Source organism: Callionymus lyra, chromosome 10, assembly GCF_982586985.1.
Source record: "Callionymus lyra chromosome 10, fCalLyr1.hap1.1, whole genome shotgun sequence".
NCBI lineage: Eukaryota > Metazoa > Chordata > Actinopteri > Syngnathiformes > Callionymidae > Callionymus > Callionymus lyra.
In genome coordinates this window covers 4,137,326-4,154,402 of record NC_141827.1, presented here as the reverse complement: position 1 = coordinate 4,154,402, position 17,077 = coordinate 4,137,326, and the positions used below count along the sequence as shown (strand labels likewise).

At 36.2% G+C, this 17,077-nt stretch overlaps 1 protein-coding gene across 2 annotated transcripts in view; it reads left to right on the top strand.

Moving 5' to 3' along the window:
• chd6 (chromodomain helicase DNA binding protein 6) overlaps positions 1-17,077 on the top strand; it is a 61,192-nt gene that overhangs the window by 1,539 nt on the left and 42,576 nt on the right. For both annotated transcript variants that reach the window (XM_087801643.1, XM_087801642.1), the window contains exon 2: positions 14,509-14,557. In XM_087801643.1, coding sequence (XP_087657769.1) covers positions 14,528-14,557 — 30 coding nt within the window. In that variant the 5' untranslated portion in view covers positions 14,509-14,527. The remainder of the gene's footprint in view (positions 1-14,508; positions 14,558-17,077) is intronic.

Below are 17,077 nucleotides of genomic sequence, written 5' to 3'. Positions count from 1 at the left end.
GAGAAGATTTTTTCTTTATTTCAAACTTGTTTTTAGAGGAAACTAAAAGGCCTAAAAATCCTTAATCTTGTCGAGTCTGAGTTCTTCTTGTCCAGGCTTCAATCTAAGATGGATGTTACAGTCGAGCAGTATGAAAGTATTTGGATGTTTTTAAGTGTCTTTTTGAACGAAGATGAAGACGAAGACAACTGAGCTCCAGTCGCTACATTAAAATGAGCAAACATTTTTATCTATAACTCTGAAAAGAACAGATTACTCTAGAAATAATCCCAACTCTTAGTCGACATGAGTGGGACTAAGAAAGTTCGAATTTTGGGTGAACTATCACTTTAAGCATCCATTTATATATCCAGGTCATCTTAAGACATTCAAAGCCCCCCCCACCCCCCCATCTGTAGTTGGAATGTCATTTATCTGTCTGATCTTGAGTCTACCCTGGGATCTCCTTCTGCCTGAACATACCTGAGGGCCTCAGAATACGGGTCTCGCAGCCGCTAGAATTCCAAGGTTCATACAACTCTATGTTTGATAGATAAACTATGATAAAGAGTTCAGTAGTTCTTCTCAGGTTGTTGTCCACGGGCAGAGCCGTCATTGTCGTCTTTATAGATGCTCTCGTCCGTCAACACAAATACAAACATACATCCCAAATTTAAAGTTTTTCCCTCTAACACAGTACTTATTTAGTCATGTCAGTCTCTATTACTGCCAATTAGTTGTGGTGTTAAAATGGATGAAAATGGATTAAGAGAGCCATGTTTATTATTTTCATCCACTGTGTGTCTTCATTTCTAGGTTCATCACAACCAAAGTTTAGAATCTGAAGGGTTATATAACGTGTCACTTCGCCTTCAAACGTCTTTCTATGGTTTTCTCAGCATATATTTGAGGAGAGACATCTGTGGTTTGGTCACCTGTAGATCGCTTCACTGCTTTTCTAGGCCGAGCGCCTTTGTTTGCTTGTTCATTATCAGCTAGTTTATCTTAACAAAAATCGTAATGGTTTTGGAGTGCAGTGATTATTTCACATGCGTATCTGATTCAGGGAGTTTGTTGATCCTTTACCCACAAATATGTCATTGGAAATAACTGAAATAGTACAATTATTATTTCTATTCATGGAGGGTTTCTGGAAAACTCCAGACTTTTTAACATGCACATCGTAAATTAACTTCTATTCATGCGAGATTTAAAGTCTATTCAGATAAAAGAGATAACCCTAAGGCTGAACATATGACCACCAGCTGTGAGGGTATGAACTTAGCTTAAGATAAAACCAGGCCGGTCAGAGGTGGATTAGACTAGATGGTGATGATATCCTGAATGGATCCGTCTCAAAGGAAAGTCTCTGTTCCCTGAAAAAGGAAAACCCAATTCTCTACTATTGCATTTAATAAATAGTACTGCGTTGAGAGATCATCCTCCCGTTTAACTGTCCGGTATCTCAGAATGAAATGATCTCGCTCTCATCCTGGAAAGTTCAACGATGCCACTTCAAATGTGTGTCAAAAGTATCTCTTTCATTATAGAAGTCTTCACGTTCCACAAGAAACATTATTTAATGTTGCAGTTTTAGAGAACATGTAATTAATTTGAAACCCAAGAGGAAATAATTTGCTGCCGTATTAAAATCTTTTCCTGCTTGGAATTAGTTTGGATGACCATCAGATTCGCGAGAGCTCATCAGAAATGGATCATTTTAATCCAAAATACTTTTAAATATCTTGTCATTATTAACATAACTGTTCCTGAGGAGAATATGAATATGTTTTTTCTTAAATAATTTATTTGTGATCTCCTTTTCAATTCTTGCACATCAAACTTCTATCACTGATTGTAAGAAGTACTGTCTACTGTAATATTGTCATTGTTATCTATGAGCAAATGAACAAGAACTACTCAATTTTAATTGTAATTTTCCTGCTAATCTTTACTGTCCCAATGTTAACATTGTGACGTGAGTATTGTTTTACTTTATTCAGCCTTAGAACTGGCAAAGTGTTCTGTTATTAAAAGGATAAATAAAGAGCCAGAGATGCGTTGAACTTTTAAACGTCTTCTGTCTGCAGATGTAAAATAGTTCGAACTCTGCACCACTATGTTATCTCATGAATGGAAGTTCCTTTTTTTCTTTTTAAATAATTTTATCAACTCTGAAGTATAAATGGAATCTACATAACCAGAAGCTGAAACCCAACTCAACTTACTTCTGCAATGAATATTGGAAAAATGGATTATATTTTTATTAAGAGCATAAAAGACAAGTTAAAATATATTTAATTTATAGCTAATAAATCAATTTTGACCCAAACGTATCCAAAGTAATTCATGGAGGTTTAACGTTTCGGTTTAGGCCGTAAAACAGTTATATTTTCTGAGAATTTTTGCCAAGTGAAAGTTGGATTTATCAAAGAAGCATTTAGGAGAAACGTACAGTGTAGGTCGGCTGTGAGAAGGTGGTTAAGCTGACAGTCGAAGGTGTTTTTTTTTTAACCATTACTGGAAGCTCTTCTAAATCCGGTAAAATTAGATTTCTCTGCAGCATATCTGTGGTGTTCCATGTGCAGTTGTATGGAAGAATGTAGTTCCTCCTTGACTTCAAATAGAAAAAGCTGAGTTGGATGTTGTCAGGATGAACCTCCTCACTGTCAATGCTGTTTGAGTGACAACTGATAAGTGACACCTGGGACGATTGATACCTCGGCTAAAGTTTTTATTCTCACAGATGAAGCCGAATCATTTTGCAGAAAAAGCTCTAGTACTTGCTGCTGACCTTTTCTCAAATGATGGAGGCAGATTATCCAACTTTACTGTTTCTATTCTAACTTGCTTACTATAGTTTTTGCCAGCAGTGCACACTGAGTGACACTAGCTTGAGGATAATATTTAATCTTTTTTGGTGTTCATAGATGAGCCACAACACATTTAGAGCATGTTGTAAAGTATCCTGGTCTCAGACTGACTTACTTGACTTTCACATCCACAACAGTGTTTTCCAAAAGAAATCCCCCAATATGTTAAATGACGGTTTATAGTGTATTGAGATTAAGAAGAAGACAGAAAGGTTTAGAAGGTGGAAGAATGAAAACATTATTTTGGTTACCCTTAGTGTGTAACTTAAATCCCTTAGAGCCTCTGTTCCCAAACAATGCATGTACATTTGTTTACAAAACAGTCAGTACTTCATATGAAAACACTGCTGAGTTGCACAGGCCAAGTTACTTTGAGTCATGACTGTTCAAAATGACACTATCCTTACGGTAAATATGGTCATATTTACTGTTCATGGCTTGTCCAGAGTCGCACTACCCTATACTCAATAAGATATATCTTATTGTGAAATAGTTCGGGGCATTTTTATCGAACCCCTGAGCAGCATCATTGTTCTCTGCCTCAGGATACGAATGTCCAACCATATTCTTTTGCTTCACGTCGACCTCGCTGCAAAATCAGTAGTACTTATTACATAAAGCACATTTCCTAATGTTAATAACTATAGGTTAAATTGTGTTGATGCTTTATTTTGACACTTTCACGATTTTATTTTTAGCAGTAAAGTGTGAAAGGAAAATGACATCTCGGCCAATTCTGTGTTTGCGTTGGACGTCGACTCTGTGTATTTACTAGGTGTGTAAAAGGGATTTTAGACTATATTGTACTCATCAGAATTTGTCTGTTTTTACAAAACTGTCTTTTCAATGAAATATTTACATTACAAAGTAAATGATCTTAAGCCCCGCCCACTGAAAACACTGGAAATTAAATCTTGCTGACCGTAACCACGCCCACTCTGCTGTGATTGGTCAAGCATTGAGGTTTGTCAATCCTGGAAGTCTCCAACTCCAAGGGACTCCTTGTATAAACAAAGCGGGGCGTGATTACAGCTGACTGGGGAGGAGTGAAGCCATTATTACGTCATAATGGACTCTCGTAACCTCTCGTTCGCCCAGATTTCAGATGGGGCGAACTTTTTAAGTATAACTTCATAACATGGTCAGAAGATTTTGATTTTCACATTAGTTCCCCTTTAAAGAGGAGACGTGTAAAGTAATTAAATGTACCTCCGTTTTTCAGTCACATTGGTCAAAATATGAATTGAACTGTTGTAATTTTAGACAAAATCATTTTTAACTAACAATTGTCAGAAGTTGTCATCGTTGGGTTTTAGGTACTCCTGGAGAAAACGCTTCACAGTCTCACAAGCTGCTATTTACGTCCGTAAACAAGCTTTTCTTTTGATTTTGAAGCAGCACAATGGTTCGGATCCTGATCTTGGTCCAATACCCTTGCCTCAAGTAGACCAGCTGAGTTATATTGAGCCACAAATCTACGATCATATAGATTTTCCTGTAATTAGCCTCAGTTCGTGGACCTTCCAATTACCTCAGTATCTCTTGATTTAGCAAACAATCATAAATGAGAAGACATCTTTAACTCGAGCTTCGGACTGTTGATCCTTGTCCATCGGTTTGAAAAGTGTTCCTCAATCGTACATTTAGATGGTGAATTGTTGAAAAAGGGTCTATTAAAAAAATTAACCCCAATTAAGATAAGATATGTTTTAACAGAAGTCCCACAGTAAATGCCATAAATATTGTTGTGGACAAAGAGTATAAATGAAATTGAAAGAAACAACTGGTACAATTTTTTTTTTTAACATAAGACATTACTTATAATTATTTCAATACAAAACCTAAATACAATAATATATTTAAATCCATTTGTAATGTAGGCGTATTGATATTGATCTTACAGAGAGAAAAAGGAATCACATTTTTAGCAGCATCCATAAAATACTTATTTTTTTTTTTTTTTAACAATCAAAGTAGAAAAGAATACAATATACAAAAGTAGAGTCTTAATGTAAATAAAAAAAATGAAATTTTGAACAAATAATAAAATAAGATAAATATCTGAAATAAAAAATACTAACAGGAAAGAAGGGTATGTTACAATTAAGTGTTGTAATATATTCATATTGGATTTTTATTTTCATATTGTAATAGTCTTGTGTAATTGACTATATTATTCTTCATTTTTTCATCATTAGCAGTTTTGGTATTTGTATTTTAAATAAGTCTAAAATGTAACGTCTTGATTCCAGTGGTTGAACAAGAGGGAAGTCTATCAGATGTAGTTGCTTATTTTAGCAGCAGCAAGTGTAAATATGTCAATGTCACTGCAGCGCCGGAGTAGGTCAGCTGCATCCCAGGAACGCGGAGGAGGAAACTGTGTCAACAGCTAGTCCTGCAGATGCTCTCGCTCGTGATTCCTGATGCATCAGAAAGTTGAATCCGTTCGATTCCAATCTGGAGTTTTGTCTTGAAGCGTCACACGAGACAATCTGTGTTTGATTTTAAAGCCCGGGCTCTTTTATTGAAGCCTGCTCGTGTTTAGTGAGACTTGTCTCTGGATTCATCACAGCTGCTCGTCCTCGTCCCTGAAGTGAGTCGTCTGCAGCCCATTGTCAGGCGTAGCATCAGAACCGCTCGGAAAAAGAAGGAGGTCCAAAGACTCTCCCCTGGTGGTTTCAAAACACCTTCACCCTTAAGAGAACGACATCTTTCATTTGGATGTCTGTTGATTTGTTGTCTTTGTTCCGTCATAGATGTGTTCTCGTCATACGTGACGGATTTCTCCGTTGGGAGGTAACCTTTGGAAGGAACACGTGTTTGCACAGGATCAACATACTGAATCCATTCTATCTCAGTTAGAACGACCGCTTACCATGTTGATCTATATGTTTCAATGAATTCACTTACATTTGACACATTTGTCTTCTGTCTTTATCTCAGTTATGACGCGTAGAAATGTTATCACACATGTGACGCTTACAATGAACTCTGGTGTGTGTGTGTTTAACGTGTTTTAATGTAAGGTTATCTTTAGAAACCTGGTGGACAGGGGCAAAGTGTAAGTAAGTAAGTAAGTAATATTTATTTATATAGCGCTTTTCCAGACCAGGGTCACAAAGCGCTTAAACAATCAAAACAATACTCAAAAAAGTATATTCTTAAAGATCAAGGTAATACTGAGAACAACACAGGAGTTCCAGAAAATCATGGAAAAGCCTGAACAAATAGAAACGTCTTAAGATGTTTCTTAAAGGAGTCAGTAGATCCATCAAGCGCAAAGAGAGAGAAGATCGTTCCAAAGCTTAGGAGCAACAGCCTGAAAAGATTTCTCTCCTCTGGTCCTGAGCCGTGTGCGAGGAACCATAAGTAGATTCTGATCCACAGACCTCAGAGCCCGAGCTGGGGTGTAAGGCTGGATCAGATCAGTGATGTAAGGAGGAGCCTGACCATGAATAGCTCTGAAAGTAAGAACCAGAATTTTAAAGTTGATCCTGAAAGTGTGGGCTAGGGGCTACATGGGTACTTGACTGTATTTATGTGGCTCTCATGGGGTCAAAGATTATGTAAAAACGAACCATTTATTTTTGTTATTCATTACTAGTTTATCCCTAAATAAGACTACATGTGTTTTGTTTTATTTGGATTTCTTTCGTCCTTTTCTTTGCATTTTTTATGGGTATTTACTAGGGGTGTTAGAAAATATAGATATTCCGATATCTCCCGATATTCTTTTCCTTGATACTATATCCATATTCATCAGCACAGACTTCATTTGTCTGTTGCAATTAAACTTCTTGCCATAGCAGCCATTCTGTCGTCCTTAGCTGGATGAACATTGAGATCCAAAAGATGACTGAGGACGAGAGGATACAGTGAGTCCAGCAGCTTTTAAAGCTAATGTCTGAACATATTTTGGTTTGAAAACAAATGAAAGCAGTAACGACTTTGTCAAGAGTCATGTGGTCTGTAAATACTTCAACACCAGAGTCAAGTACTGGACAATACTATACCAATATACTTGGTACTACACTATCACAAAACCAGTCAAGTACTTGACAATACTACACATAAATCCTTGTTACTACACTATCACAACACCAGAGTCAAGTACTGGACAATACTACACATATATCCTTGTTACTACACTATCACAACACCAGAGTCAAGTACTGGACAATACTACACATATATACTTGTTACTACACTATCACAACACCAGAGTCAAGTACGCGACAGTACTACAAATATATACTTGTTACTACACTATCCCAACACCCGAGTCAAGTACTGGACAATACTACATATATATATGCTTGTTACTACACTATCACAACACCAGAGTCAAGTGCTTGACAATACTACACATATATATACTTGTTACTACAGTATCACAATACCAGAGTCAGGTACTGGACAACACTACACATATATACTTGTTACTACAGGATCACAACACCAGTCAAGTACTTGACAATACTACACATATATCCTTGTTACTACACTATCACAACACCAGTGTCAAGTACTGGACAGTACTACACATATATACTTGTTACTACTCTATCACAACACCAGAGTCAAGTACTGGACAGTACTACATATATATACTTGTTACTACAATATTTCAATGTATGGTATCACAAGATTCTTGCTAATACACAGGCCTGTTATAGCTCATCAAAAAGATTTCAATGAATATTAAAAAGACGATTTAGGAATTTATAGATGTATTCATCAGATAAAAAATACAATAAAACCCTAATTTTCCTTATTTAGTTTTATTTGATCATATTTGTTACTTTAGCTTCAGTTTTTTTTAAGTTTCCTTTTAAGGCCATTATATTTAGGCTTTCGCTCCTTTATTTCTTTGCTTGATGGCCCCGGTCATGATATACAATGTGGCCCAGGAGGAAATTCAACTTCCAACCACAGGAATAGATAGTCGGGGTGTACAAATAACGGCATTGTAAGTTTGAATTGTGACTCAGTAGATTAGAGAGTTCACCGGAACACAAAGTAACACAAGAAACCGTCTCCTAATCAGTACAAATAACTTGTAGCTGTGGACTTCTAAAGTTCTATCCTGCGTGTTCTGCTGCAGGCTCAGGGAAAGTAACAATGGAGTCTCTTAACAAGTCCATCTGTGTAGCAGCTGATCAAGTGCTGACTCCCTTGGTTTGTAACAAATTTAATAATAGACTTTATATCGCCATCATCTGCATAACATGACAAATGGATACAAGTCGAGCTCCCTGGCAATGTTTGATGTATCAGAAAATATTATTTGAATGTTTGTGGCTTCAGGGTGTTTCCTGTGATTGACGGTTGGATGTGCAAAGTGTTCACTAGAACGTAGACATTGAACAACTTTATTTTGGCTCATCTATGCAGAGCCTGGAAAATCCTACTGTTCTTAAATAGTTTACAGCTGATGAATTTATCGATCAAATTGACTCACTCACATGCTTTTGAGTCAATGATTCAGACTCAGGAAATTGAGTCACCTTGCAGCACTCAAGCGTCTGGAATCTAAATAAGTTAATTAATCATTTGCTTCGTCGTTCTCGATAACAGAAGGCCATCTAGTGGGCACCAACTGTATCTGATATATAGATGTTTATGTTAAACACAATTGATTTGTGGAGTGATGGTGGAGAAATCAAGACCCCCCACGTGTAAAAGAAACTTCAAGAAAAGTGGATACAATTAAAGAATTGATTCTTACTTAAGAATCTGTTTAAAAATCTGACGAAAGTTTGTGAAGTTGCAGCTTAAGACGACTTCACCTGTTCAGGATCCTTGATCGCAAATTTGTTGTAGGGGTTGATTGACAGCCTTAGAAATGCAGTTTATAGTGAAGGTGAATTTTCTCACCTTGATTTATTTTTTATTTTTTTCGAGTGGATTTTTGTTCTGTGTGATGATATTTTCGTTGTTGTGGTTGCATGTGACTGATTAAGAGTGATGGATGAAAGATACACAGCCGTTTCCTTTTTTCCAAGCTTCAAAAATCTCCAGAAAAAAAGAGCAAGAATTCAACGTTATCCCTCATCTATCTACATCAGCGGACACATTTAGCAGCAGGTTCTCACCTCCGAACGTGACGCATCACGAGTACACAAGTCTGCCTGGCATGTGATCAATATTTGTGTTTGCAGGCTGTCGTGGTGAAGACCCTCCAGCAAACGCTAGTTTCAGCTTTATTTCTGGAAAGAAAATAAATCTCTTAATATTCATAAAGGACAGGTGTGTCTTGATAACACAACCTGGCACAAACCTTAGCAGAAGCTTCTTATGGCGAACAGATGTCCTGCTTTCTTTTTTTTAGAGCGTAGTAACAGGACGTGGAAATCTCCTTTGCCTCCATGTTTCTTTTTACAATGAAGGGAGTTTCCTGAAGTGCGACTAGGCTGCTAGTTTGACATCTTTTGAAGTACATTACTGTCAATTTGACCAAACAAAGATGTCTCTAAAAGGATTAGTTTCCCAAAAGTCATGAATTTTCTACTCGTCCTCGTGTCGACTAAGGATTAACTTCAGACAAATCTGTTTCTTTTTGAGTTATAGGCAAAAATGTATGTTCATTTGAATGTAGTGATTCGCACTAGGTTATCATCGTCATGTCCAAAAAGACAAAAATTGCAAGTGATATATGCTGTGACACGGGATCTCCCGCTAAAAATCTGAAGACTTCAAAAAAATGTTTAAATGTCGAGGCTTCGATACAAGATGGACGTTACAGATGAGCAGTATGGAAGTATTTTGATGTTTTTAAGTGTCTTTTTGGATGGAGAAAACTAAGCTCCAGTCGCTACATTAAAATGAACAACATTTTTTAGTCGAAAACTAAAAAGAACAGATTACTCTGAAAATAATCCAAACATAAGTCGACATGATTGTGAGTAGAAAATTAGTGACATTTAAAGTTTGTGTGAACTATCACTTTAAAGTACAGGTAGTAGTTGGTAATTTCATCATTACTTTACTTGGATTGTAGCTCATCATCATGATTTAATTTCTATCATGGCACTTTTTAAAACCACGTTTAAATGTTATTTTTGCTCCTGATAATGTGCTTGTGTTGTACTGAAGTCCAGTTTAAATGGGCCTGAGAACAGAGCAGCGAGTGCAGGTATTTCCCAGGTGAGACGTGTAAACTGTGAAGCTCTTGACTGATCAGACTTCCCAACTGGTCTCACTCACATATGCTCTCTTATTGATCCATCATCAGTCCCACCATGTGAGCTGTTATCTGAAGGCTCCGGTGTTAATGAGGTTTGTGCCGTCATTGGTCTATTTATCAAATGCCTTTTCAGTTACTTTTGTCTGATCACAAATGTACCATGTTCACTCTCATGAAAACAAAAACTTCAGAAATTATGCAGTATCCATTCAGTAGACTCTGTGTGTGTATTGGAAACATATCTGTTTAAATCATACATATCCTGATACAGGGGCAATGACCCAATATATTGTGATAGTGTAGTAACAAGTATATATGTGTAGTATTGTCCAGTACTTGACTCTGGTGTTGTGATAGTGTAGTAACAAGTATATACGTGTAGTATTGTCCAGTACTTGACTCTGGTGTTGTGATAGTGTAGTAACAAGGATATATGTGTAGTAATTGTCCAGTACTTGACTCCGGTGTTGTGATAGTGTAGTAACAAGTATATATGTGTAGTATTGTCCAGTACTTGACTCCGGTGTTGTGATAGTGTAGTAACAAGTATATATGTGTAGTATTGTCCAGTACTTGACTCTGGTGTTGTGATAGTGTAGTAACAAGTATATATGTGTAGTATTGTCCAGTACTTGACTCTGGTGTTGTGATAGTGTAGTAACAAGTATATATGTGTAGTATTGTCCAGTACTTGACTCTGGTGTTGTGATAGTGTAGTAACAAGTATATATGTGTAGTATTGTCCAGTACTTGACTCTGGTGTTGTGATAGTGTAGTAACAAGTATATATGTGTAGTATTGTCCAGTACTTGACTCTGGTGTTGTGATAGTGTAGTAACAAGTATATATGTGTAGTATTGTCCAGTACTTGACTCTGGTGTTGTGATAGTGTAGTAACAAGTATATATGTGTAGTATTGTCCAGTACTTGACTCTGGTGTTGTGATAGTGTAGTAACAAGGATATATGTGTAGTAATTGTCCAGTACTTGACTCCGGTGTTGTGATAGTGTAGTAACAAGTATATATGTGTAGTATTGTCCAGTACTTGACTCCGGTGTTGTGATAGTGTAGTAACAAGTATATATGTGTAGTATTGTCCAGTACTTGACTCTGGTGTTGTGATAGTGTAGTAACAAGTATATATGTGTAGTATTGTCCAGTACTTGACTCTGGTGTTGTGATAGTGTAGTAACAAGTATATATGTGTAGTATTGTCCAGTACTTGACTCTGGTGTTGTGATAGTGTAGTAACAAGTATATATGTGTAGTATTGTCCAGTACTTGACTCTGGTGTTGTGATAGTGTAGTAACAAGTATATATGTGTAGTATTGTCCAGTACTTGACTCTGGTGTTGTGATAGTGTAGTAACAAGTATATATGTGTAGTATTGTCCAGTACTTGACTCTGGTGTTGTGATAGTGTAGTAACAAGTATATATGTGTAGTATTGTCCAGTACTTGACTCTGGTGTTGTAGTATTTACAGACCACATGACTCTTGACGAAGTCGTAACTGCTTTCATTTGTTTTCAAACCAAAATATGTCTAAACATCAGCTCTAAAAGCTGCTGGAGTCACTGTATCCTCTCGTCCTCAGACATAACCAGAATCACGTAGGATTTCATTGTTCCATTGTTTTGCCCTTCAAGACCCCACGAGAAAATACAGACACAATAATTATCAGAAAGAGAATCAGAAAACCTTTATTGCCAGTGTTAACACAACAAACAGGAATTGTTTGTGGTGGCAACACAAAATTACATATAAATTACATGCAATACGATAAGAAAAAAATAATACATTCAATTTAATAAGATAATATTCATTATCTGGACAGACGTAATTGCATTTATTCATCTTCCATTGACCAACTATGTAAATAAGCTTTTAAATAGTTATATATTTTTTTTACACTTTGCTAATAGGCTCTTCAAAGACCGATTTCTTTCTTTTTATTTCCCAATTAGTTTGCTTATTCTCTAGTAACATATTGGATGACTTTTAAACCTGATAACCAAACCCTCATTTTGTTTTAATCATTTATTTTCAGAAGATCATTTTTGCAATACAAATCAAACACCAGAAAACGGTAATAAAGACATTTTCCTTAATGAATATATTTTCTTTTTAATTTCGAAGCGATTAAAGACTGAGTTTGTTTTAAGTAAAATGACTCTATCCATCAGGGAGTTTGTTGCTCTGAATGAAGTTGAACGACTGTCTCCTCGCAGGAGCCACGACCCAAGGCCCCAATCCAGACTTCAGGAGGGCCATAGTCCGGGGCCAAAGCCTGGCATTTCTCGAGTTCACTCACTAAACAACTGACTTTGCCCTCATTGTTTTAACTTGATATACGAGTCTCATTATATTTCTATATGGTTACCTACCCTAGACTATGAATATTTTGAGATGTAACACAATTTTTTTTTGTCTGAAAGTAAGCTGTTGATCAATAAAAGTGTTTGCTGTGAAGTATATTAAAATAACCATTTGAAAAAGGTTCAGAATATTTGTCATATACTGACTATTTTCTCTCCCTGCTATTTTGTTTACTCACTAACTCGCTTCAAACCCTCGCTTAAGTGGATCACTCTAGTGTGCTGTGAGGTTTAACACTTGACAATTATTTGTGCACATTTCAAGTTTTTTGTTTGATTGCATCAGAACTTTCCGGCAGTATTTTAGCAGATTGGAGAGTTGCACCATATCTGATATGAATCATGAGAGATTTTTGTCACGTATACCCTCATCATGTACTTGTTCGTTGCAGTGATTGTGACATAGGAAGCCAAATTAGTCTCATTTATATCGTCAAAAATCGTAGTGATAAGGGGCAAATTTACACACTTCATTAATTGTGGGTGTTTGTAAGTGTGTGTAGCTGAAACCACATGGACTACTTAAGTGTATTTTTTTTCGTCTCTTAAGATGCAACTGGAAGAAGACATGAAACTGGTTTATGATACTGTCCTAGGGCTGAGTATGGATAGAACATATTCAATGCAAATACTGATATTGTTACCTTCACTACCGGTTACTCAATGGTACTTCTTTCTATACCAACTCTATAAGGTCAATTTCAACAAAGAGAAAATTACATTACTGACATACTACGAATCTTAAGTTTAATTTTTTAGTCTGATAAATTTAAAAGGAAAAGTAAAATACACATAATTTCCTTTCAAACATGCCTAACAAATAAATCTGCTGATGTTCACTGGCCTTGTCACTCATCAGTTTTTCTTCCACACATAATCGAGTTTAATTCTAAGCTTCGCACCGAAAGCTGAAGCATGTTTCGATACTCTGGACTGCTGAGATCACAAAAGAACCTTTGTTCGATACCCAGCCCTATACTTAGCCATCATCATACTTATTACTATTATTCTATTTACATTTGAATCAAGTGTTACTAAAATAAGAAACTTTTGCTACAAAACATTGTTTTTAAACATATGTGTGAGAAACACAAACAAATGACATTGAAACAATACAAAGTCTTTACATGTTATATAACTTTCCAAACCTACTAACATTATATTATTATAACAATGCTGTGTTGTCTTCACTATCTTTATCATTCTTAACTTGGTCGCGGCTACGATGAGCCTATGTTTGGCCTCCGAGCCTTTTCTGGAACGGGCTGCTTGAAAGTGTGAAATGATGAACGGCTTTGGACGATGTGTAATTGCTGGTATTTGCCTTGGAGGCGGTGAGGTGATGGGACTTGTCCAACTAGTTTAAGTCCAACATTCTGACCTCTTTTCTAGAGAAACCTGGAATGTGCAATGTATGATTTTGACTCATGAAGGTTGACTGGTTACTGGTGTTGTGTTTTATTTCTGGCAATTTGAATTAAACATTGAGGTTATCATTTCTTAGCAGCTTTTATTGAGTACATACCATAAGTGTCCAGACAGTCGTCAGTAGTATACATTAATGTGTTGCTCTCAATGTCAAAATGCTGTTTTTCCTGTTGGTCCTGCTGGAACTTGTATACATTTAAGCACCATTGGAAAGTATAAAAATACATTTTTGTGGTTAAATGGTTAAAGTGAACAACATAGTGAATTAAAAAGCTTGATCTACTTTCTTCAGGCTTTTCCTCAAAGTATAATAATGGAAGGTGATGATTCAAATTGAATAAATAAACTCATTATCACCCAGTATTTTGGGTTTGTTAAAATAATTGGACTATGTTTTATAGTACTTAATGTTCAATTTGTTACTACAATTTTAAAAAAATGCCAGTGAATAGTTCATTGGTTTGAGGTTGAAGTTTTGGAGGCTATTTTAAGCGTTATATAGTTTAGTATAGTATAGTTTGTCCAACAAATATCCTAAGGTACCTTCAATTGTTTGTTGATTTTTTTTTTTACATGCTATAAATTGACACTCATTTATCTTTTAAAAACCATCAGAAAAATATCAGGAAAAAAAAAAATCTAAATTCATGTCTTTTGTCAACAGATGCAGTGAAGGATAGAAGATGAAAATACACAAGAAGGACAAGCAGCAGGTTTGGAAACATTGATGTTCAAGACTTTTACACGTTATTGCACTGAGGAGAACTCAAGTCGTTCGAAAAATTGTTTTATGACTTATGACTTTTAAGACCATACACCGTTTATGAAAAATACTTCTTAAATTTGTTAACTTTTCAGAGAAAATACTCGTGAAAACTGAGCATTAACCTCATAGTCGGTACTGTAGATCAGGGGTAACGTTTTTGCACCACGGACCGGTTTTATGTCGGCATCATATTTCAGATGAAAACTGTTTAAATAAATCATTTAGACTTTGTGTTTCACTCATTTTCACTAGTTTACAGGTATTTTTTTAAATAAACTTGATTCAACAAGCGTCTTGACTTGACAAGCTAATTCTACCTTGAACAAAATTTACATCTGAGTCAGAATAAAACAAATTTCTGACAATAATAATCAATCATATAATTTGTAACTCTTTCTGCGTGGCCTAGTTACAAATGCTTCACGGACAGTACGGGTCCCCGGACCAGACAATTGCGTACAGCTGATCAAAAAACAAAGATCCAACCTCGGATTTCGCTTGGTCTTCATTTTAAGTGGATGACATTTGTGATCAGGCAGTAACAGCGCATTTTATTAACTTGGGGTGCGGGCGTCTGGTGGGGCAGCTTTTGCGGGGTCCTAGTCAGTTTGAAGACCAGCGCGGACCAGATTTATCGGATCACGCTTTGAGCCAATTTCACGCCGCACGCTTATATTTACCAATTTAATACTCTTGTTTGTTTTTTAATGGTAATAAACTTCGGCCAATCACTGAAGGCGCCGTGCAATATTAACCAATCAGAAGCAACTGAAGGCGAGTCTTGACGTCTTTAACTATTCATAACAAACGGCGTGATCTAGTCGTCGTAACTTAAGTAATTACGTTTTATTTGTAAAGCGCCTTTCACAGACCAGGGTCACAAAGGGCTTCACAACATTTGAATACAATTGCGCTGACATCGTACTGTGATCAAGCTATACATCGTTAAAGTTTCATTCATTCATTCATGAGCCGCAAGTTAATCTAGTGTCATCGCTTAACATCACTTTAACTTCCTAAAAGTCATTAAGAAGTAGGAAATAAAACGCCTGCTTTATAATCCTTTATTACAATAGTCAATCTCTGTACTTTTTAAAATGCACATTTGTTATTCAATAATGTATATATTGTTTCTACTTCATAGTTTTATTCATCAATATATTTATAATATCACTCAGTTGATGGGCTTCAGATAATTTAAAAGGCAAATTTTAGATAAATCAATACTTTCCATGGGTAACAATCATGGACTGACATTGATCTCTTCTTAAAGATGTGGAATATCCCAAAAAATATATCATTTAAATGTAGAAATAATTAAATCCTAATACTGTAGCTAGGACGTGTATAATAAATGACTGGTTTATGATATAAATGAATAATTATCCCTAGTTAAAACTAAATGGATGTTGCTCACAGTAGTACAGGGACCGCTCATGGAGATGATGTGTTTGCTCAGAGAAGGAACGTTGCTGTGAACCACTGCTGTGGAGAACGTGATAAATATTTATTTATTTATTTTCTGTCAGGCTCTCATTCATCTTTCAAATGGGCTGCAACACGTATATGGATAAAAGCCATTTGTTTCTTTCCATCCGGGGTAATAAATAGACATGATGGAGGGATGTCTCCACCTTGACTTCTCTGTTGAAGGCCAAACACACTCGTCACAGGTGCCGAGTCAGCAGAAATGTGAAGGCTGCTTGACTATCACAATTCTGACGCCAACATTCTAGTTAAAAAAAACCAACCATGTGTTTTCATGCTTACAATAAGTGTATTTAAAACTGCTTGTGTTTTTCTTTGAAGAAAACAACACAACATCTAAAAAGGTTTGGCGACAAAATGCTACATTTCCGGATGTAACATTTGAATAATCAGCCTTGCACTCCGAAGATGAACTTTTAAAACAGTCATGAATCACGCGAGGCATCATGATGAGTCAGAGTTTTGAAAGTTGGCGGTGACACAGCAGTCTCCCAGCTGAGCTCTAACAACTTTGTGTGGCTTTATTTCAGCCGCACACTCAGGATCTTACCGACATCAACCCGAAACGCATAATGTAACTGTTTTTTCAAGATGTTATGTTGCTGCACTTTCTTTTGGACTCATCGTTCTGACTGATGCATGTTGTTTCAGTGAAGTTTGTGTCACATTTTTGGAAGATTTGTGAACAAACGCTTCTCAGTATTCCGTTCTTTTCGGAGCTGCACGGTTCTGTGACTGGATTTCTACCTCCATATAGACATCATTTTATATTAATAAAACGTATGGTTAACATTGTAAGTTTCTGCTTAACAACTCTAGGAAATCTGTGAAGTTAAACAAACAAATGACCATTAAAACGAATCATGAAATGGATAATAATAACTGTTTCAAGAACAGCAACAAAAGCACTGACGGCACATGCGTGAAGTAAGAAGTGAGTTTCACACGACTTCATTAAACAATCAACAAATCTGATGAT